The sequence below is a fragment of the Platalea leucorodia genome (genome assembly GCF_965183815.1).
Source record: "Platalea leucorodia genome assembly, chromosome: W".
Lineage (NCBI taxonomy): Eukaryota > Metazoa > Chordata > Aves > Pelecaniformes > Threskiornithidae > Platalea > Platalea leucorodia.
In genome coordinates, this window is record NC_138859.1 from 12298506 (window position 1) to 12322497 (window position 23992).

Below are 23992 nucleotides of genomic sequence, written 5' to 3' on the forward strand. Positions count from 1 at the left end.
CATGGCACTATACCAGCTACTAAACTGTATCTAAAGATTGTTCCTCCATAGACTACTTCAAGAGACCCCAACATCAGCTTTCTCTTTGCAATAAAGCAATAATCATAGAACCGTTTAGGTTGGCAAAGACCTTTAAGATCATCAAGTCCAACTGTTAACCTAGCACTGTCAAGTCTACCGCTAAACCATGTCCCTAAGCACCACATCTACATGTCTTTTAAGTACTTCCAGGGTTGGGCAGCCTGTTCCAATGCCTGATTACCCTTTCAGTGAAGAAATTTTTCCTAATATCCAATCTAAACCTCCCCTGGCGCAACTTGAGGCCATTTCCTCTAGTCCTATTGCTTGTTACTTGGGAGAAGAGACTGACCCCCTTTCAGGTAGTTGTAGAGAGCAATAAGGTCTCCCCGAGCCTCCTTTACTCCAGGCTGAACAACCCCAGTTCCCTCAGCCGCTCCTCATAAGACTTGTGCTCCAGACCCTTCACCAGCCTTGTTGCCCTTCTTTGGACACGCTCCAGCACCTCAATGTCTTTCTTGTGAGGGGCCCAAAACTGAACACAGTACTCGAGGTGCGGCCTCACCAGTGCCGAGTACAGGGGGACGATCACTTCCCTCGTCCTGCTGGCCACACTATTCCTGATACAAGCCAGGATGCTATTTGGCCTTCTTGGCCACCTGAGCACACTGCTGGCTTGTATTCAGCTGGCTGTCGACCAACACCCCTAGGTCCTTTTCCGCCAGGCAGCTCTCCAGCCACTCCTCCCCAAGCCTGTAGAGTTGCATGGGGTTGTTGTGACCCAAGTGCAGGACTTGGCACTTAGCCTTGTTGAACCTCTCTGTGCTCCTCAATCTTTGGTCTCTTTGCTGATATTACTGAAGAAAGGCACATTAACAGTATTATGGTGTTGAAATTCAAGACTTGAATTTGTAAGTAGAAAATAAATATGGTATGTAATAAAGAAAGTATATTTCAGGCATAGAAGATTTGCATTAAGACAACTAAGCTGTAGTTCCAAAGCACTACATTAGCTCTCTTTAATCAAGTTGGTGACAAATCTTTTTTTACAATATATTTCATAAAGTAGTAGATTAAAAAAGCACTTACTCTCAATATGTGTATATTAAAATGGTGACTGATCATAGACATATTTTAGAATTCCACATTGTTGCTTTTGGGAAACTGATGTGGATTTCCTTAGCATTTTATTAAAAAAAAGTACCCTGTTGAACTGGGAGGGTAGAGGTTGTTTTCCAATAATGATATATCTATATTAAAAAATCTGTTGATGAATATTTTCTGAATTTAAAGTTTGGTGAGCTGAGTACTTGGATTCTCATTTGGCCATTCAGTCATAGGATTTTTGCATAATTCTATTTTTCCTGGATATTTTGGAAAAAAAAAATTATAAGACAATTTAAGAAAAAAAAAGAGAAAGAAGAGATTTGAGGACTCTGACCATTCTCATTCTGTCTGTGCAGTTCGACAATCAGCAAGCATTGGGAGGCAGAACTGGCCACGCTCAAGGGTAATAATGCTAAGCTCACAGCAGCCCTGCTGGAGTCTACTGCCAATGTAAAACAATGGAAGCAACAGCTTGCTGCATATCAGGAGGAAGCAGAACGTCTTCATAAGCGGGTAAGTTGAGGCAAACGGCCAGGATCCTTGAGGTGGAAATACTGGTGATGACTATATTTGCTCATTTTAAAGTAAAATAAGCTTATTGTCGGGGCTTTAGGTTAATCTTTGAGACAGAAATTAATGATGACTTTAAAGCACACAGGGTTCCTCAAGTTGGGAAATTCTTTCTTTTGTAGCAGTTCCTTTTCTGCAAAGGGTTTTGTTGCAGGAAGAGTTATCTAACCTGTGATACTTAGGACATGTCTCCCAGCTTTCACTCTTCATTTGCTGCCAGCTGTATCGCATCTGTTTCAGGACCATCTCATAGCATTACACTTTAGTCCCTCTTGCATTTAAGCCCATAGAAACTTGACATCAGATCTGTAAGTTAAAGGAGCCCTGTTATAGTTTCCACATATAACAAAGACCAACAGCTTCCTTTCATTGGACCTAAAGAAAACTGAACATCAAGCTCATTATACACAGAGATCTGCCTCTGCTTTCATACAGGAGGGGCAGGGTCCCATTCCCTTCACTGCAAATTTTGTTTGCAGAGGTTATTTGGCAAACCAGAAATTAGAGCACAATGGGGGCAGAAATGCCAGTGTTTGAGAGAGGAATAAAGTATATGCAAGGTCGAAGGCTGCATTATGAAAACAAGTATATAATATTTTTATTTCTCTTCTCTTTTCACATGTAACTCTCTATATATTGTATAATTTATTCATCTTTATTCATATGAATTTGTCATCATAGTTTAGGACATATTTTTGTACAAAGTGAAGGCAAGATTAGCATATGTATGGAGGGAAGATGATGTCTTTGATGGAGCTGTATTAGTTTTGTTAATATGAGTTAACTTAGAAAAATATCAGGGAGATGAACTTAGTTAAGAAAATAAAAACAAACAAAAGCCCTATATGCTTTTTTTGCATGAAGACCAGTTTCATGAATATGCTGACAGAAGGGAAAGGTCAAGTAGCAAACATGTCAGACAATTTGGTTTTATATGCTGTACTCTCTTAAATGAAATAAGGTATGACAATTACAGTTAGACAAATCCTGCAAATTGTGAAGGATTCTTTCAGACCTGTGCTGGATCTGTCCAACTGGAGGCTAGTAGTCCCAGGAACAAGGATCATATTGATCTGAGGAGGAGAAATTCAGCAGGCTGCATCTAACCTGGAGGTCTGGAAGAATAGCAAGAATTCCCTTGAGCTTGAGAAACCTGGGGAAATGGCAGGTTGTTGGGGCTGTCCTATACCTAGACTGACTTGCAGATGAGGATCTTGAAGTCCCAGCCAAATGAGTTGATAGGGAAGAATGACAATTTCCGTTGGACTGTAACTGCGTGTGCCATAGCTGGCTGGACAAAATGCATGACGTGTGTCGTGGTTTAACCCCAGCCAGCAACTAAGCACCACGCAGCCGCTCGCTCACTCTCCACCAGTGGGATGGGGAGAGAATCGGAAGGGTAAAAGGGAGAAAACTCGTGGGTTGAGATAAGAACAGTTTAAATAACTAAAGTAAAAATAAAAATAGAACAGTAGTAATAATAATAATAACAATAATAATAATAACAAGTAATAATAGTACAATAGTAATACAAAGAAAACGATACACTCTACAATTGCTCACCACCCTCCGACCGATGGCCAGCCCGTCTCCCAAGCAGCGATCGTTGCCCCCCTCCCCCGGCTAGCTCCCCCAGTTTATATATATACTGAGCATGACATCATATGGTATGGAATAGCCCTTTGGCCAGTCTGGGCCAGCTGTCCTGGCTGTGCCCCCTCCCAGCTTCTTGTGCACCCGGCAGAGCATGGGAAGCTGAAAAGTCCTTTACCACTGTGAGCGCCACTTAGCAACTACTTAGCAAGAACAAAACGTCAGTGTATCCTCGACATTGTTCTCATCCTAAACCCAAAACACAGCCCCATACCGGCTACCAAGAAGAAAATTAACTCTATCCCAGCTGAAACCAGGACAGTATCCACCCCTTATTCCATAACATTTACGTCATGCCCAGGTCCCACATTATCCAACATATCCTCATTAACGACCACCCCCTTCCTTTCCTTTGATACAATACACGAGTATCATTCCCTCTAGAACATTTGTTGAGTTCATTTAGTTTATGACTCTGGGATTCATCTGTCATAACAGTCTTTCTGGGCAGGAGAGGTAGCGCGTGGTGTTGGATTGTAGCATGCTGAAGCCAGGTCTAGTTCTACCATCTCTGCGCTTTGCTTGGTTTCCTCAGAGCTCATTCTTCATTAGTTTGGGCGATTCTTGCTATATACTGTTGATATGTCATATAGTAATCACAGAAGTGATGACATACAGTATTATACAGCAACAAACATTATATAATTCAGTTCATTGGCTATTTTCACCCAAAATCAAATCTCCTTGAGGTACACATCGGACCTCCCCATCTTCCCGCATCACCCACCAAGTGCACCCAGGTCCTTGAGCAAAAGCAATCCCACGAATGCGTTTACCTTTGCCTAAGGTGGGATTAACCCAGACTCTCTTTCCCATCATATTTTTTATGTGCACTACAGGGACTTTATCCCCTTCCACAGTACGTATAAGTTTTGATTGGGCAGGGCCAGCTCGATTGGCAGATCCCCTGGTGTTGACTACCCAGGTGGCCTTTGCTAAATGTGTATCCCAATGTTTAAATGTTCCACCACCCATTGCTCTCAGTGTAGTCTTTAACAGTCCATTATATCGTTCTATTTTCCCAGAGGCTGGTGCGTGATAGGGGATGTGATATACCCACTCAATTCCATGCTCTTTGGCCCAGGTGTCTATGAGGCTGTTTCGGAAATGAGTTCCGTTATCTGACTCAATTCTTTCTGGGGTGCCATGTCGCCATAGGACTTGCTTTTCAAGACCCAGGATAGTGTTCCGGGCGGTGGCATGGGGCACAGGATATGTTTCCAGCCATCCAGTGGTTGCTTCCACCATTGTAAGCACATGGCGCTTGCCTTGGCGGGTTTGTGGGAGTGTGATATAATCAATCTGCCAGGCCTCCCCATATTTATATTTCAGCCATCGTCCTCCATGCCAGAGGGGCTTGAACCGCTTGGCTCGCTTGATTGCAGCGCATGTTTCGCATTCATGGATAACCTGTGCAATAGTGTCCATGGTTAAGTCCACCCCTCGATCGCGAGCCCATCTCTATGTTGCATCTCTTCCTTGATGGCCTGAGATGTCATGGGCCCACCGAGCTAGGAATAATTCACCCTTATGTTGCCAGTCCAGGTCCACCTGAGCCACTTCAATCTTAGCAGCCTGATCCACCTGCTGATTATTTTGATGTTCTTCAGTGGCCCGACTCTTGGGTACATGAGCATCTACGTGGCGTACTTTTACAACCAGGTTCTCTACCCGGCCAGCAATATCTTGCCACAATGTGGCAGCCCAGATGGGTTTGCCTCTGCGCTGCCAGTTGCTCTGCTTCCATTGCCGCAGCCACCCCCATAGAGCATTTGCCACCATCCATGAGTCAGTATAGAGATAGAGCATTGGCCACTTTTCTCGTTCAGCAATATCTAAAGCCAGCTGGATGGCTTTCACCTCTGCAAACTGACTCGATTCACCTTCTCCTTCAGCAGTTTCTGCCACCTGTCGTACAGGACTCCATACAGCAGCTTTCCACCTGCGATGCTTTCCCACAAGACGACAGGACCCATCAGTGAACAGGGCATATTGCTTCTCATTTTCTGATAGTTTATTATACGGTGGGGCCTCCTCAGCACGCGTCACCTCCTCCTCTGGCGATATTCCGAAATCTTTGCCTTCTGGCCAGTCCATGATCACTTCCAAGATTCCTGGGCGACTGGGGTTTCCTATTCGAGCCCGTTGTGTAATGAGTGCAACCCACTTACTCCACGTAGCATCAGTTGCATGATGGGTAGAAGGGACTCTCCCTTTGAACATCCAGCCCAGCACTGGCAGTCGGGGTGCCAGGAGGAGCTGTGCTTCAGTACCAACCACTTCTGAAGCAGCTCGAACTCCTTCATATGCTGCCAATATCTCTTTTTCAGTTGGAGTATAGCGGGCCTCAGATCCTCTGTATCCCCGACTCCAGAACCCCAGGGGTCGACCTCGAGTCTCCCCCGGTGCTTTCTGCCAGAGGCTCCAGGTAGGGCCGTTCTCCCCAGCTGCAGTGTAGAGCACATTTTTAATATCTTGTCCTGCCCGGACTGGCCCAAGGGCAACTGCATGAACTATCTCCCGTTTAATTTGTTCAAAGGCTTGTCGCTGCTCAGGGCCCCATTTGAAATCGTTCTTCTTGCGGGTCACTTGATAGAGAGGGCTTACTATGAGACTGTAATGTGGAATATGCATTCTCCAAAAACCCACAACGCCCAAGAAAGCTTGTGCTTCCTTTTTGCTGGTTGGTGGGGACATGGCTGTGATTTTGTTGATTACATCCATTGGGATCTGACGACGCCCATCTTGCCATTTTATTCCTAAAAACTGGATCTCCTGTGCAGGTCCCTTGACCTTACTTTGTTTTATAGCAAAGCCAGCTTCCAGAAGAATTTGGACTATTTTCTTCCCTTTCTCAAAAACTTCTGCTGCTGTGTTGCCCCACACAATGATGTCATCAATGTATTGCAGGTGTTCCGGAGCCCCACCCTGTTCCAATGCAGTCTGGATCAGTCCATGGCAAATGGTAGGGCTGTGTTTCCACCCCTGGGGCAGTCGATTCCAGGTGTACTGGACCCCCCTCCAGGTGAAAGCAAACTGTGGCCTGCACTCTGCTGCCAAAGGGATTGAGAAAAATGCATTAGCGATGTCAATGGTGGCATACCACTTGGCTGCCTTTGACTCCAGTTCGTATTGAAGTTCTAACATGTCCGGCACGGCAGCGCTCAGTGGTGGCGTGACTTCATTCAGGCCCCGATAGTCTACTGTTAGTCTCCACTCTCCATTAGACTTTCGCACTGGCCATATGGGACTGTTAAAGGGTGAGTGAGTCTTGCTAATCACTCCTTGGCTCTCCAGCTGACGAATCAGCTTATGGATGGGAATCAGGGAGTCTCTGTTGGTGCGATATTGCCGCCGGTGCACTGTTGTGGTAGCAGTTGGTACCTGTTGTTCTTTGACCCTCAGCAACCCCACAACAGAAGGGTCCTCCGAAAGACTGGGCAGGGTAGACAGCTGTTTAATTTCCTCTGTCTCCAATGCGGCTATGCCAAAAGCCCACCGGTACCCTTTTGGGTCCTTGAAATACCCTCTCCTAAGGTAGTCTATACCAAGGATGCACGGTGCCTCTGGGCCAGTCACAATGGGGTGCTTCTGCCACTCATTCCCTGTTAGGCTCACTTCGGCCTCCAATACAGTCAGCTCTTGGGATCCCCCTGTCACTCCAGAAATACAGATGGGTTCTGCCCCTTTACAGCTTGATGGCATGAGGGTACACTGTGCACCGGTGTCTACTAAAGCCTTATACTCCTGTGGGGCTGATGTGCCAGGCCATCGAACCCACACAGTCCAGTACACCCGATTGTCCCTCTCCTCCACCTGGCTGGAGGCAGGGCCCCTCTAGTCCTGGTCATAGCACACGTTACTCACTTCTTGTAAATGCGAGTCAAAAATCCCTTTATTAGGATCGGAAACAGAATCAGCCCTTCTACCCTGTCTGAGGAACTGCTCGCTGGAAACTGGAGCCGCAACTCTCCTGGGAGAACCACCTTTTGTAGTTGTTTTTCCTTGCAACTCACGTACCCGTGCCTCTAGGGTCGAGGTAGATTCTCCATCCCACTTCCTCATGTCCTCTCCGTGGTCACGCAGATAAAACCACAGGGTGCCTCGTGGTGTGTATCCACTGTATCTTCTCTCTTGAACAGAGGGACGCTTACTCCTAATGGCTGAGATACTGCTTCGTACAGGTGAGGAGTAGGATATATCCTCTTCGAGTTGCTGGACCTTCTGGGACAGTTTCTCCACGGCCGATACGCAGGCCTGTAGGGAGGAAGAGAGACTTTCTTCATATTGTCGGAGCTGGCCAGCCATTTCGTCCACTGTTGGTCCCTCTTCATCTTTCCAGGTCATTATTGCCAATGAGTTTGCATGTGATGATGGTGCGCTCCGTACAAACTTCCGCCACATGGGTCGTGTGCATTGGACTTCGTCTGGATCTTTGGATAACTGCTCATTGTCCAGGTCATTATAAATCACTTCCAGCACAGCTAATTCCCTCAGGTACTGGATACCTCTCTCCATGGTGGTCCACTTGCCTGGGTGACATATAACATCTTCCTTGAAGGGATATCTTTCCTTCACACCTGACAGGAGTCGCCTCCAGAGGCTGAGGGCTTTTGCCCCTTTTCCAATTGCTTTGTCAATGCCTCCTTCTCTAGAAAGGGATCCCAGCTGCTTGGCTTCCCTACCCTCTAATTCCAGGCTACTGGCCCCATTATCCCAGCATCGGAGCAGCCAGGTGATGATGTGCTCACCTGGACGACGACCGAAATCTTTTCGCATATCTCGCAGCTCACTCAGGGAGAGGGATCGGGTGGTTACCATCTCATTTATGGGTTCCGCCTCTTCCTCCTCCTGCTCTCTTGATGGCCCTGGCTCATCATCAGCCCTTACTAAACGAGCTGATTTCCTTGTGTATTTTTTCTTCTGTATAGGGGCAAGTGATACTGGCACGGATTGGTTCTCTGGTCCAGCCGCAGTGCCTATCGTAGGGGCTGGCACAGCCACGGGGGCCGGCGCAGGGGCTGGCACAGCCGCAGTGCCTGTGGCAGGGGCCGGCACAGCCATGGGGGCCGTCATTCTGTCATCCGATCCAGAGACCTTCTCTTTCCCTTGAGGGTACTGAATAGTATTGAATAGGGCTCGGTAGGCATGGGCCAGGCCCCAGCACGTTGCAGTGATCTGTGTCTCTCTGGAGTTGCCAGGGTGACAACATACATTTTCCAAATACTTTACTAGTTTTTCAGGATTCTGCACTTGTTCGGGGGTGAAGTTCCAAAACACTGGAGGTGCCCATTGTCCTAGGTACTTGCCCATACTCTCCCACACACCCTGCCACTCATAACTATCCAGCCTTTGAGGAGATCTCTGGATGATATTCTTAAGCTGCTTATTAACCTTAGATAAAACTGAAACAAAATTCCCAAGAACTATCAACGGATATATCTTAACTACCCAAGGATGCTCAAGATAATGAAAAATTGTTGTAATGAAGGAGAAAACATCATAGAAGAAAGTAACAAAGGTGCCATCCTGTATTTCCTCCATAAAAAAACTCTCAGAAGAGGAGGTATAATTGCTAATTGTCTCCATGAGGTGGTACCCGAAGTACAGTAATGGCTTCACTACAGAACCCAAATACCAGATAGCGCTCAAGGCCAGTGTTTTAATAACCAGTCTTCCAGGCAACACATCACTCATTATGGCAAAGCACAGCAAAAACAAGAGCATGGTGCAGATCAGGTAGACTAGTACCGAGAATGGATGAATAAATATTACAACCGATAACTGTTAACAGAATGAAATTTCTTAATACACTCTAGTTAATCTGTTATTATCTCAAACCCTTCGAGCCCCACGTTGGGCGCCAAAAAGGACTGTCGTGGTTTAACCCCAGCCAGCAACTAAGCACCACGCAGCCGCTCGCTCACTCTCCACCAGTGGGATGGGGAGAGAATCGGAAGGGTAAAAGGGAGAAAACTCGTGGGTTGAGATAAGAACAGTTTAAATAACTAAAGTAAAAAATAAAAATAGAACAGTAGTAATAATAATAATAACAATAATAATAATAACAAGTAATAATAGTACAATAGTAATACAAAGCAAACGATACACTCTACAATTGCTCACCACCCTCCGACCGATGGCCAGCCCGTCTCCCAAGCAGCGATCGTTGCCCCCCTCCCCCGGCTAGCTCCCCCAGTTTATATATATACTGAGCATGATGTCATATGGTATGGAATAGCCCTTTGGCCAGTCTGGGCCAGCTGTCCTGGCTGTGCCCCCTCCCAGCTTCTTGTGCACCCGGCAGAGCATGGGAAGCTGAAAAGTCCTTGACCGGTGTGAGCGCCACTTAGCAACTACTTAGCAAGAACAAAACGTCAGTGTATCCTCGACATTGTTCTCATCCTAAACCCAAAACACAGCCCCATACCGGCTACCAAGAAGAAAATTAACTCTATCCCAGCTGAAACCAGGACAACGTGTAATTAAAACTGGTGCTTTTTGCCAAGTGCTTTCATTTCAAGAAACTGGCAGTTGCTGACAAAATTGCTTTGCTTGAGAAATTTTCCAGTCAGGAACAACTTTGTCATGTATGTTTGTATAGAGAGAGATTTTCACTTTGTCATCTCATTTAAGCTTCTCCTCTGGAAGGGTGGAAGTTCTAACCTGTGCTCCAGGTTTGTGAATAGATGATAATAGTCATTGTTGATAAAATTATTTAAATTATAACCTTATATTGTAATTACTCTAGTGCAGAAGTTCAGGTGGATTTGATCACCAGATTCAGGTTTTACAGTGAAGAACTCATTGCTAAAACGTGGACATAATGAGGTAGCATTCTTCATACTAAAATGTATTAACAGCTCTTGTTGCAAAGCTGAGACAATACAGCAGCTGAATTATTTGCCTGCCCTGTCGTGGGGAGACCCAATCAGACAAGACGGGCAAGGCACTGTGGTAGAAGATCCCTTTTTCTTGGTGTTACTCTCACTCTTAGTAAAATCTTATTTAAAATCTGTTATTGGAAAATACAATTAACAAATATAGGAATTTTTAGCATGTCACTTTGCTTTTACCTGATACTACAATTGACAGAAGTAGTAACCAAGTCTTTGTAGCTACATTCATTAATAGTTGATTATTTTTTATAACCTTTGCCCAGCAAATTTCCTGCAATTATTTTGTATTTCTGAGGGAATGCAAAATCTTATAACATGGGATCATCTACACTATGCTCTTTTGATCACCTTTTACATGCCTTTATAAAATGTTTCTGTAATCTGTGACCTCGGGGCTTGTTGATATCTCACATAGAATATAGGAACGCTCTGTGCCTATGGCTCTCTGGGCATGCCTGTAAATTACAACAGGATAGTTCATCAATAGTACTGCCCTCTATTGGAATTGGTTTTAGAAAAATATAGACTTGGCTAACTCTAGGCAAAAGTATGCAGATTATGTAAAAAAAAAAAATCAATCTCAATCTGTTATCCATACGGTGTGATACAAGAGATGTTCTAACTTGCATGCTGGAGACTGATTTTTCAAATTGAAATAGTGCCCCATTCAAAAAGAAACTGCAAGTCAGATACTTCTCTGTTACACAGATAGAAAATGTGCTGTTCAAATGGCGGATCTGGAGACTGTTGCTTATGGTATATGTGGTAGCAAGCAGTGTTAAGTCACGGTATGTTATCTTTCTGTTAGGTTTATCTGTTAAACTCAGTATAAACACGTAGCTGCAATTGATCAAAAAAATGTTCCTCAAATTGGAATCCATCTCACCTGAGATTATGTAGAAGTTATACATCGTCTAAGATGGTCATCTTTTTTTCTTGCAATTCATGGAGAGACAAAAGCATGAAGAATAAGTGTCCTAGTCTAAGAAAACTAAGGTGTTGCGTTGAATTTGCTCCTGTACGTGCTTGTCTTTCCCCATAGGATAATTATCAAGATAGTCCTACAAACATACTTTTAGTCAGATGAAAGGAACCCCATCCTTAGTTCACAGAATCACCAAATAATTTAGCATGGAGGGGATTTTGGAGGTTATCTGGTCCAATTCCCCACTGAAAGCAGGGCCAGCTTTGAAGTTAGATCCAACTCCAGGGTTGGATCAGGTTACTCAGGGCTGTGAGTCAAGTCTCAAAAAATGGAGACCCCACAGCATCTCTGGGCAACCTGTTCCAATGTTTGACCACCCTTCTTGTCAAATTATTTTTACTAATATCTAATTGGAATTTGCTGTGCTGCAACTCGCATTTGTTGCCAGTTCAGAAGAAAAATAGTTTTTGATCCAAAAGAACCTTTGTTGAGAAAAGCTGAATAGAAATGCTCCTAGTGTCATGGTTTAACCCCAGCTGGCAACTAAGCACCACACAGCTGCTTGCTCACTCCCTCACAATGGGATGGGGGAGAGAATCAGAAGAGTCAAAGTGAGAAAACTCATGGATTGAGATAAAGACAGTTTAATAGGTAAAGCAAAAGCCACGCACGCAAGAAAAGCAAAGCAAGGAATTCATTCACTACTTCCCATGGGCAGGCAGGTGTTCAGCCATCCTCAGGAAAGCAGGGCTCCATCACGCGTAACGGTTACTTGGGAAGACAAACGCCATCACTCCGAACATATTTCCCCCCCCCCTTCCCCCAGCTTATATACTGAGCATGACGTCATATGGTATGGAATAGCCCTTTGGCCAGTCTGGGTCAGCTGTCCTGGCTGTGCCCCCTCCCAGCTTCTTGTGCACCCGGCAGAGCATGGGAAGCTGAAAAGTCCGTGACTAGTGTAAGCACTACTTAGCAAGAACCAAAACATCAGTGTGTTATCAACATTATTCTCATCCTAAATCCAAAACACAGCACTATACCAGCTACTAGGAAGAAAACTAACTCTACCCCAGCTGAAACCAGGACACCTAGAAAAATTTATTTCAAGGAGACATAAAAGTTTGGAAATTAATTTGCATGTTCAATTGTAATGTAGTTGTTGTTTTATATGGAAAAGTTGGCTGTCACAGCATCTTGCCCACTGGAGAAGAAGAATGTGTGTAGATATGTATGCATTGGAGGGATACGCTCACTTACAAGATCGTAGTCTTTTATAAAATAGACCAGCCTCCAAAATGAAGAATGGTACTGCCAACACTAGCTGCTATATTTAGTTCAATTTAATAATATATTATGTGGTTTATATATAATGTTATTGTGGTATTCACTCCTTACATGCTTTAGGTTTATACACAAGTTTTGGTTCCTGAGTTATCTGTCTGCAAGCTACAGCAGACTCATATCCTCTGTCAAGTGTGGTGTATGTGGGGAAGTAATGCATATTGATTAGTAAACTTTGCATTATTATTTCCATCTTTAGTTTCCTCTTTATATAAATAGCCTTATAAATAGCCTTATTTACATAAATAGTTTCCTCTTTATATTAAAAAAATATTTTTTATTGCTAATACTGTCTTATTAGTTGAATTTTTATGGTACCTTTTTCCACAGTTTGAACTTTGTCATGGTTTATTTATAAATATCCATTGATTTTACATTGTATCTCACCCTTCTATTTTCCATTTTCCTCATTCACTGTGATAAACTGAGTCTTTCAGCTTGTGCAGTATTTCTTGTAAACTTTGCTTTTTAATTTGTTTTAAATTATTTTAAACTCAATATTTTTTTATTCTATACTTGTTTTCAAATTTGACTAAAATAGTTTTTCTGTTTATCACATTGTTTACACTTTTTAAAATACAGAAACAAAGCTAAAATGCCCCTCTCTGATTTTGATTGCATTTAAAAAAATTAATTTAATTTATTATTTGTCATTTCTGATTAAGTATAAGATTTCCTCATCTATCAGTTCAGTTTTTCATATTAACCTGCATTTATTTGCTTTCTCTGAGGCCTTTATCTTCCTTCTCCCATTTGTTCTCTGCATTAATAATGCCTAGAGCTGAGAAGAAACAGACTACACATTCAGTGTGGCTGAGTGCAAAGTTCTCAATAAATTAAAGTTTTGTGCTCTCTTCTGATATATTGTGAGCTTAAGTCAAAAATACTGTACTTTGATATTTTGTCAGACATAATATTTTTCAAAAGTTTACTAAATGAATGTATGGATTTTTCCCTCTAAAATACAAAGCGATAATAATTATGGGAAGATGTGATGCACAGTCAAGAGCTTAACTTAGAGCTCTCAACCTTCTCTCCTCTAATCTGCTCAGAAGCAGTTTAACAACAAGGATTTCCCTTAAATGGGGTTGGGGAGCACTCCAACATACCTTGCATAGTTTTTCGAAGTCAAAAGGAGTTAATGAATTTAGAACAGCTCAGTAACAGAAAGAAAAGCCCTGAAGTGAGCTACTTCATACAAATAGAATAGCATTGGTACTAACATTAATCCTGATATCATAGAAAGGAAAGGATTGTATGGTGATATGAATTATGGAAAGTAACCCAAAGTTTCATCTTTGTCTAAAAAATGAAAATTATACATTTTTTCTTGCATGCTAACTGCTAAAGTAAATCATCCTATGCCACTGGGCAATAACACAGAGTAATAACACCAGTGCATAATAAAAGAGCTGCAGTCCTTGAAGATCATTCATCTTCAGGAAAAGAAACCTGAGATAACAAGAGATGAAGGCAAGTGATCAAGCTCTTGGGTGTTCCTGAAAGAACAGAGAGGTAAACTCTTGAATTCTAGCTTATTTTGCCAGGATTTCCTAGGAAATAAGTTAAAATTAGCTTATTATGTTCCGGTTCTTTCATTCAATGAATTAAATAAGTATGAGGACATCTTATGTAGTCATCAAAAACACCTGACAAATAATGGACCCTAATTTCACTCCTGTTAAAAGAAATTTTAAAGTGGATATTAAAAAAATGCATGAAGATACAGAAATAAAATCATGGTCATTTTACTGGGCTATTTCTGGGCTACTTAAAGAAAAGAATCTATAAAAGCAGTTATTAAAGTCCACAAGAAGTATGGGATGCCATATAAGCCATCTGCTCAGATTATCAAAAAAATTTCTATAGAAAATCTTTGCAGTCACCTCCATGTTTCTATCAGCTGCATTAATAACTGAATAACCAAAACTCAATTTTGAACATGCAGATGTGTGCTAAAGTTACTTGCTCAATCGGAGCCCATATTGTGGGCTTCTTACTTGCTGAGAAGTCAGTGCTTATTGAACAACTTATTAGCACCACTGTGGGACTACTGTGAATAACTGGTTTTATATCACCAAGGAAGGATATTTTCTAAAAGTGGAAATATGAAATAAGGTCACAGAAAGTGTGGTAACAAGAAATTTATGAATGGAGTTTTGATCCAAAAATTTATCGGCAATGCACCTTTTTAATGTGATGCCTATCTCTTGTCATCTTCCCTTTAAGACTGTGTCCCTCCTACCCTCACTGAACAATCCAAACTTATATTTAAATTTGGTTTGATTGATTAAAGAAAAAAGTTATCCAAGTATAACTTCCTTCTTAAGATATTGTAATTAGCTTGTGGCTAGATAGTAGCTTGGTACCATTTGTTTAATAAAGAAAATAGATGAGCATTTTGCAGGGTAAATATGGTTAGTTTGGCAATTTAATCAAAACAGTGGGATTACCATTTTGCTTGTATTTGTCTATGCATTTAATTGAAACAAATGTGTGTGCAGATGGACCAATCCTGAGTGCACAAAAAATGGACAACTAAGTCCATGTTTTTACATATGCAGTCCTTTCATCTGGAATTGCAAGCAAATTCTCGTTGCACTAGAAACTCCCAAAAAGGCAAAAAAAAGGGCAGTTCTTGCCCAAGTGAGGTCATAATGTTAAATATTGACCAAATGTTCAAAAAAGATGTTCTGGGGAGTATTAGGGTTTTCTACAACACAGTAAGATCTGGAAAGGCTAATTGTTCTAACTGTGATAGTTGAGTTTTTAGAAGACGTGGGAATATAGTGACTTTGGTTTTTATTTTTGAAATTACAATCTTGCCTTAAAAAAGAGTTTATGTTTTAGAGCAGGCTGTAATTATCTGCATGAGGTCTGTTATCCTTCTTACAGTGGAACTAGTTTCTAATAAAAAATCCAGAGTAATATTTTAAAAATCCTTAAGAAGATAAACCATTGCGGAGGCTGACCACCTTCTTTGCATGGAATTAGGGGATACCAAAGAAAAAATATGAGCATTTTATTTCAGAGGATATGTATTTTTCTCTCAGATGTACATTTTTGCTCCTCCAATATCCATTTCAGCTATCATAAGTTCCATATTAATTTTGAAATGGTATATGTTGTCAGTCTTGACGTTAGAGTATCAGAGCATTTCCTAGGACAAGATTTCTGAAATCCAGCACGTACTCACAGCTCCCTTTCTATGCATGATTCTTAATATAAATAATCCACATCTAGCCTTTATCAAGATTCAACCCTTAGTTCATACTTACAGTTTACTAAAAAGATGGCCCCTTTTCAGACAGAGCAGGTGAATCAGGTTATGGTAGTTTTGTTTTCTGAAATCAAAATGTGAATTCAGCTTTTTTTTTATGGATGATGAAGTGAAGGCAAGTCCTTTCTGTCTTTTTCTGTTTGCCTTGATTTGTTTTTAGAGCAGATTTGCATTTAGGACCCAAGACTATTTCATTGGGTTTTTTTAATGGGAATTCACTTTCACTGAATGTGGGGTGATACAAAAGTGTCATATACGAGATTATAATTTGGAAAAGAAATAAAAACAACCAACCAAACTGCTGTCACTCTGGGAAAGGAAAATAGTGTTTTCACTGATGGGTCCCTCATCCCCATCTTCATCATCTTTCTAAAAAAACTAAAAAATGCTTTAAGATCCTTTTATCTGCAAGTTATAAAAAACATACACAAACATGCCACAACATTTTTATGTAGTCAAAGCTTTGTAGAATAAAATATATCCTATAATTCCAAAACTCCATTGGAGAATGAGGAAATTAATGGAGTTAAATCCTCAGGATTAAAGGATGGCATATCTGTACCATGTTTGCTATTGCATGTATTTCATGAGCTGGCCAGATAGCTGGAAAAAACATTTGCTAATTAGATTGCAGAGAAAGGGATGTTGCCTGAAGTTAGTATTAGCATTATCAGCTGCAAATAATAATGCATGGCTGAAGCTCAAAGCATCGATTTTAGTACACTTCTTATATTTTCAAATATTCCTACTGCATTTTCATTACTTTCTTCACAAAAATCAAGCAGATGATGGATTATTCCTCTTTCATCTCTGTAGGAATGAATAACTGTGGAAAACATTTTGATATTTCCATGGCTTGAGGCATCAGTGCCCACAGAGAAAAATGTGTCCTTTTCAGCAAAATCTTTAATTGTTTTCTCAGTTGAAAAAAGTACTATATTGTTGGTAATGCACAAAACTCCCCCTGCCCCCAGGTTATGATTTTATCTATGGGTAAATCTTGGAAAACTACAATAATTAATTTGCTGTCAGAAGTGATGTATATGAATAATACTATGGTGCACTTTTTGTTCTTTCAACAACAACCTTGAAAAGCAATTTTTCTTGTTTTCTGCATTTCTTAGCACCAAAAATCTTTCCAGAGTTTTATTCTTGAAAGCTATGCTACAATTATTTTTATGATCGGCTTGTTTGCATGCTGTCTTGCATCTTACTGTCCACCATGAAGAACTGAGAAGCTGTTTCTGCATAAATTATGTGAAACTTTATGCAGTTATTCACAGTTTTGCTGAGCCATGCAACATCATTTCTCTTCTCATTGTGGAAAGCAAAGGGCTCTTTTCTTCTTTGTAGGAGGTTCATCTTGAATTATTGATGGAATAATATTATCACAGTCACAGTTATGATCCATTTAGGGATGTAACTCAACCAGCTAAAAATACATAATTAATACTTAAATTCAGTCTTGCATGTGAGCACTCTGCCTGTTCTGCACTGTAGCCTGGGTTAGTAGACCTTAGATATTGCGTTCCACAATAAATATAAGGGATAAAAATATCTTTAGGGAACAAGAAGTTAATAGTGTCAGGTATATCTATAAAATAGGCTACAGCTACACTGAAAATATGTTCTAATCTGTCTTTCTTTGCATTTCTGTAGTAGTTGAAGTAATTTCTGTATGAAGTTTAGAAGGAATTTCATGATCTGCTGGCACTGAATTTAAGATGCTGAATAAAAACTATTGTTGCTTGAGATCAGAAGTGTACAAATTTATCTCAAGAAAGTGGTTTGAAAAAATGAATCAACCTGCAGCAAACAGCTCAGATTCATTCCATCAATAATTGCTCAGGGAGGGTTACCACTCAAAATATTTCTGTCATTCCCACTTTGCCTCTGTCTAACCAAAGCCTTCAGTCATAAAGCAGTTGTGTTGAGATTTGGTGCAATCTCCTCTCTTGGTTTCTTTGTGCTTTGATTTGGTTTGTTTTCTTTGAGAGGTTCTTCAGTCTTCTGAAGCTTTGAGCAGTCACTGTCTTACGCTCACATCAAGTCTGTAACTCCTCGTTGTGTTACTTGGCCCAAAGCCTCGCTCCTCCAGTCTTCCCAACAGCCCAGTGTGCGCTAGCTGTTTGCTAGAATGAAAACGTCTGCCTGGCATCCTCCTCTATTTGTAGGCTGTTGACCCTAGATCAAAATTTCCAGAAAACTCTTGAATGGCCTCTGCTGAGAAGTTCTAGGCTCTGCCAGAACAATTTGCCTTGCTGTCTTATTTCAGTTGATGTATTTCGCACTGAAGTATGCAGTTAAGTATAATAATGGCCATATACTAGAACAGTCAGCTCATTAAATAGTCACTAAAAAGCCCTTTCAGAATTTTTTTTCCCTATGTACAATCCTTACCTGGATGATAAATGCAAAATAAAGAAGCAGAGGCTAAGAACAATATTGTTTTTCTTTTTTAGTCTCAAATATGAAGCCACAGTATTGACTTTTTTCAGATATGCAAGTCAGTGCAGTCTTACGATAGCACAATAGAAGAACCTTGTTTAATCAATTATTGTTCAAAGACTGTTTTTTTGGTCTGAATTCTGTACTGGAAAAAAGGCTTAATCACAGGTACATTGCTTAGTGTTGCTGTGCAAAGGCTTGAATGATTGACTGAGCCTTGCTCTTAAACATGAAACACTGAATGAGGAGATGTCCCTGAAAAGAGCATGTGGGAGGGTCAGACTAAAACATTTTAGCTTCCTTTTATGCCCCCTTCTGTGCATAATGCATAAACAGTTATTTTTAATGACTTTTGGACTACTGGTCATGAGAAAAATTCAATTTGAAACAAGGAAATAGAGCAAGTAAATGCTATCCAGATTTTTGCATAGAGCTTTATCTTTTGTTGCTTCTGTTTTCAATTGCATATTCTTTATATCACATCATTTTCCAGCCCATCTTACTCTACAGATTTTTTGAAAGGGTCACAATATGATTTTCTTTTTTATAGGTACATTCAAAAAGGGAACATCATGAAGATATTTGACATATTTTCAGATCTCTGTAGGAATGGGCATTTAAATATGACTGTGATTAAAGTAAACCCATTTTTTTAATTGAATTTGTTCTTTTTTTCCAAGTTACTGATTTTTCAACAAACAGTGAACAAAACAGTTGAACAATGTATTATTTTCTTGCATAAGCAGTAAGAGATGGACATTTGCCCAGAGAAAAGCTGGACCAGAGTAAGACATCACAGCCCCTTTAGTGTGGGTAATTAATTGCCCTTCTGACAGTGGTTGCCTCTCTTAGCAAGAAGGTTTGTGAGAGCACTCCATACTATGCTCAGGCAAAATTAGCTGTGTTTGCTTAAGCAATTTCAATAGGCGTCTTGAGTTAGTGTGGACCAGAGTGCACTGGGGAGTGTTCATGTGAGCTACACAGCCGGCAGGGCTGTAGTGGGAGGTGTTTTCAGCCAGCGACAATACATGCAGCCGAGAGCTGTAACATTTCATCCACCCAAGTTCAATCCACCAGCCTCCTTGGACTTCAGGCTCACGCCAACACATGCATCCTCACCATGTGTACCAGCCCAGAGGAAACCATGTGGAGAGCAGTGGGGGTCCAAGCCCTTCCTTAGTCACAGGATGGGACACCTCTGCACCTGCTTCTAGGGCACTAGGCGCTAGGACAGAGGTGATTCAGGGACTGGGTTTTCTTCTGTCTCTCCTGTCGAGGCTCTTCCACTTTGCGTAAATGAGTATTCACTGTGCCAGTACTTGGTAAGAGCCAGCAGGTATTGCCAAGTGCAATAGCTTTAAAAGAGAGATTGACCTTCTTGGAGGTTACCATGCAACATTCCAGTCTTTACCAATGGGTAGGAGAGGGTCTGACCCTGGGTTCCCATAACAACCCTAGCCCTGGGTTCACAGAGGCTTCCACCTCCAATTCAAGACAGTTCAGCAGAAAAGCATGGAAATGTTTAACAAGTTGAACTTCAGAAGGGGTGAAGGTGGGCGAGGTGAGTGAATGTGACAGTTCCAGAAAAACTTAGGAATGAACTAGAGCTCTGCATAAAGCCACAGTGGCAGAAATACAGGAACCTATGTACAACTGTGGCAGCTCTGCTAGATGGTGAAGGGTTCTTGACTGGAAAAGACCCTGAGCAACCAAATGTGATTTCAAAATTGGCCCTATTTTGATCAGGGGGCCTCGACCAGATGACCACCAGGGTCCCCTTCCAGCCCAAGTTATTCTGTGCCTCTGTGATTCTTGCTGTATTTAGATGTTAGTTCAGACACTGTTTAGATATAGGTTTATCCCAGTTGGTGTGTTGCAATTCTGCTTGTTTGTTTTTTGTGTAATTATAGTGGCAAATACTGTAATAGTCACAATTGGTAGCAGTCACAAATCATCTAAATAGATATATTTTCGTGTAATTGAAGCAAATTGAGAAAATTATCCAAGACTTCAGTCGTAATGCTCAGTGGCATATAAAACTGAGCAAACTGCTATTACTTTTTTGCCATGAGCACCAATATTTCTTTTGGGACAATTCCAGCCAATAAGATAGGTCTTGGGGTTGAGGGGTGGGGTGTTGTGTTACCAAACTTTCTCCTCATCCCCCATTCCCCTTACCCCTCCCAAGAATTTGCTGTAATCTCAGTTTCTCTCCATTTATAAGCCTGATGTGCAAAAATGTCTAATCACAGTTTTCCAGTAGAAGAAACTAGACTTGTCATAGCTGTTACAGAGGGGAAGTTCATGCTCTGTGACTCAGAAAGCAGAAGCTGATAGGGATTTTGTTTTAATTTTCTTGTATTTCATCTTGGCTTTCCTTCAACTTCTCCCTGAACTCAGTAATCTACCTTTTGAGCTACAAACCGTTCAGAGTCTGAAATTACTGGCATCACAGTGGCTTCACTAGCTAGACTACATCGGTGCTGGAGGGCACCAACCTTGATTTCTCAAGATGTTCTTTTATCTAAGAAATAAAATTGTCCTGGAGAATACATGCCCTCTGTCTAGGGGCTACTTCTCTGAGAAAGGTAAATGGAGACCTTAAGGTTTTTGTTGCAGTATTGGGTAGCACAGAAATATACTTTGTTCAAAGGAGTTTTGGGGCCAGATTTGTTAGTTACTGTAGGTAGATGATGCAGCTCTGTTGAAGACTATATACTATTATTGACAGGCACATATCTTCTGGAAAAAAAATGAGTTATTGTATTTTTAATATTTTAACAGTTTGTTACTAAAGAAAAAGGTTTTAGTGCAGACATCCATGCAGGCATGTGTTTGCTGCCTGCTAATAAAGAGTAACTGTACAAATCCAAATTGTGCCATTAACTGTTGTCTTTGTGACTGAGAGATGAGATCCGAAAGTAGAGGAAGTAAGAAGCTGGCAGCTGTACATTGGTGGCTGAGTGTCTGCTATTACATTGTTGATGCTGAGTCAGAAATTGAGTCTGTGAAATGTTAATTGGTTTGCTAGGAAGTAGGTGAGCATTGTGGCTTAGTTGATTAAGATAGTGCAACATTAAAAAGTGTCAGATGGAGAGGTTAGTTAGACAGACAGATCTGTGTTTAATCATCTAGAAGGGATTACCATTTCAGAAACAGAATTCAGCTTCTTTCATAAAATTTTCAATAATTAGTAAGTATAACTTTTAATTAATGTTTTTTCAGCCTGCAACATACTAAATTTATTGCTTCCAAGATATTGCAATAAACGTTAGAAGTCATAGCAACCATTTTATGCAAAACAATTTTTAAGGAATTTTATGCTAACTTCATAAGAACACCTTCACCATTTTAATCAACATAAGTCACCCAGAGCTAAGGGTATATTTCAAATGCAGCTATTTATGCAATGAATAGTACCTTGAATCTGTTGCAATTAATTCTGTATGTGTTGCTTCTACTTATTTCAACAGGTGACTGAGCTAGAGTGTGTGAGCAGTCAAGCCAATGCCGTCCACACACATAAAACAGAATTAAACCAGACAATACAGGAGTTAGAGTCTACGCTGAAGAAAAAAGAGGAGGTATTTGCTAACATTTTATTCTTGGCTTTTCTGTTATGTCATTTCTAAAGGCTTTCAATATTAAACTTGTGATGGCTGGTTAATACTGTATTATTTCCTATAGATGTTACAAAGTAAAATCAATTTTTCAGCTTCTTTGAAATGATTAATATTTTTCCGTGTATATAATTACATCAGTCCAATATAGAGCTGGGTATCTGAACAACAAAAAAAAGTATCATTTTTTCATGTTTGCTTTTACTGAGCATCTCTCTTTGCAAAAGTAAGTCTACATTGAGACTATGTAGTTTCTACAGAGCAGTCATCACACTGATGCAGTCCAAATTCACTAAGGGAAGCAGTCATAAGCACGCTTTCCTTTTTCTGGAGAGTAGGGTTTGGAGCAAGTAATAGATCAATGTCTTTTTCAGGCCAATCTGTTTTTCAGGCTATGTTAATATAGCTGACTTTTATGATCCCTAAGATCAGTCCTTTTTTTAAATGCATGCCAAACCCCCAGCCTGTAACTTGATGATATTTATTGTGCTATGTGCCTTGGGCTGGACCAGCAGCAGGAAAATACAAGGAATTGGAGTAACACCTGCGCTGGCACAGGTCCTAGAGGAAAGCAGATTTGTGCCACAGAATGATCGAGAATCACCCTTTTATGGATGGAAAAAGGAGGTGGAAGGAGCCATGTATGAAGGATTGTTTGCCCCATGTAAGACCAGATCACTTGAGCCCTCCATGACAGACACGGTGGGCACTGGTGTGCATGTTCGGAGGGGCAGTGTATCTTGCAGGGTCTTGCCTCCAGTGGGGCTGTTGTTGGGTGTTTCTGAGGAGAATGCATGAGAGGCACAGTAGTTACAGAATATCCTCCCAAAATGGAACAAAGCCTTTTCCAAACTCCCTCATACTTAAGAGATTAGCCTCAGGTTGGTAATGTTTCTCATTTTGGTGCCCATGTGCTTTTGAATTATGCTGAGCTGTTGGATGCAAAGAGATCTTTCTGAAAGGGGTTCTGGGAAGTGACTGTGCCCTTCTGGGGAAAAGTATTTATTAGTTTTAAGTTTGATACCTTTTAGTTTCATTAACTGTTTCTATTCTTGTCTCCTGAAAGTAAGCTAAGAAAAGGTTTCTCTTCCATTCATTATTTTATCTATATTTGTTATTTTTATACCTTATTACTTTCTTCTTGCTAAATTAAAGATACCATTTCTTTTAGACTCTCTTTTTACAGAAATCAATGGTCAAAGCAGGCAATTTTTTGATGCTCAGCCCTGCCGCTAGTGACATAATAAGCAGCTCACAGATGAAAAAATCTGTGAAAATTTTCTCTTGAAAAAATGGAGGATAGATTGTAATAGAATTTAAAGTATAAAATTGTGTCTCTAATTACAAGGACTCTTAATTTTCTAGGAAAACATTACTTCAGATCTTTTGGGAGAGAAAGACTTGGACTTTTATAGCAAAGAAAATGTTTATCTGTATTGTTGTTTATTCACAATAGAATTGCTGTTTTGGGACTGTGATTCGGGAATATTGGGAGCAGGGCTTAAACTTCATGTGCTATGATGGGCAGTAGCTAAATGCCAGTTTTGATATCATTGCAATGGCTTGCTCAGGAGAAGCAGCAGCAGCTAGCTTACCTGCACTGAGGCCAAGCCAGGTAACATGTTGATAGCGAGGTTGTTTCTTCTCCCTTAGGAAATAGAAAGATTGAAACAAGAAATCGACAGTGCCAGAGAGCTCCAGGCACAGAGGGATTCTTTGACCCAGAAGTTACAGGTGAGCTATAGTACATCATCTTAATTTAGACAGAAGGGAAAAATGATCAAGTGAGCAGTTCACATCAGCAACTTGTGCTATATTCACTGAAGGTGCCAGATAAATATGTAAGTTACATTGTTTTGTGAAGTGGTGGGTTGGGATGTTCCTTGGGAATTTGTACCAAAATTTCCACCTGCTGTAAGTCGTTATTTTTTCCTGAGGGAACAGACCCAAATTTCATTTACAAGTCCACAGAATACACTCGGACTGGCAGATGTACTTCATTGATACATGTTCTAGGCAATTCTGGTCTCATTTTCACTGCAGTGTCTTCCCATAGGTCTTGTGTGCCACTGAACTGTCAGGCTGTGTATCATCATGTTAGGATGAGTTTGTATTCAGCTTTTAAACG

At 40.9% G+C, this 23992-nt stretch overlaps 1 protein-coding gene across 1 annotated transcript in view; it reads left to right on the forward strand.

The window, feature by feature from the left end:
- The window catches only part of LOC309601741 (homer protein homolog 1-like), a gene marked incomplete at both ends in the record, with an annotated part of 68043 nt that overhangs the window by 40232 nt on the left and 3819 nt on the right, over positions 1 to 23992 (forward strand). The window contains 3 exons of the mRNA XM_082334902.1: positions 1482 to 1638; positions 21718 to 21828; positions 23518 to 23598. Coding sequence (XP_082191028.1) covers positions 1482 to 1638; positions 21718 to 21828; positions 23518 to 23598 — 349 coding nt within the window. The remainder of the gene's footprint in view (positions 1 to 1481; positions 1639 to 21717; positions 21829 to 23517; positions 23599 to 23992) is intronic.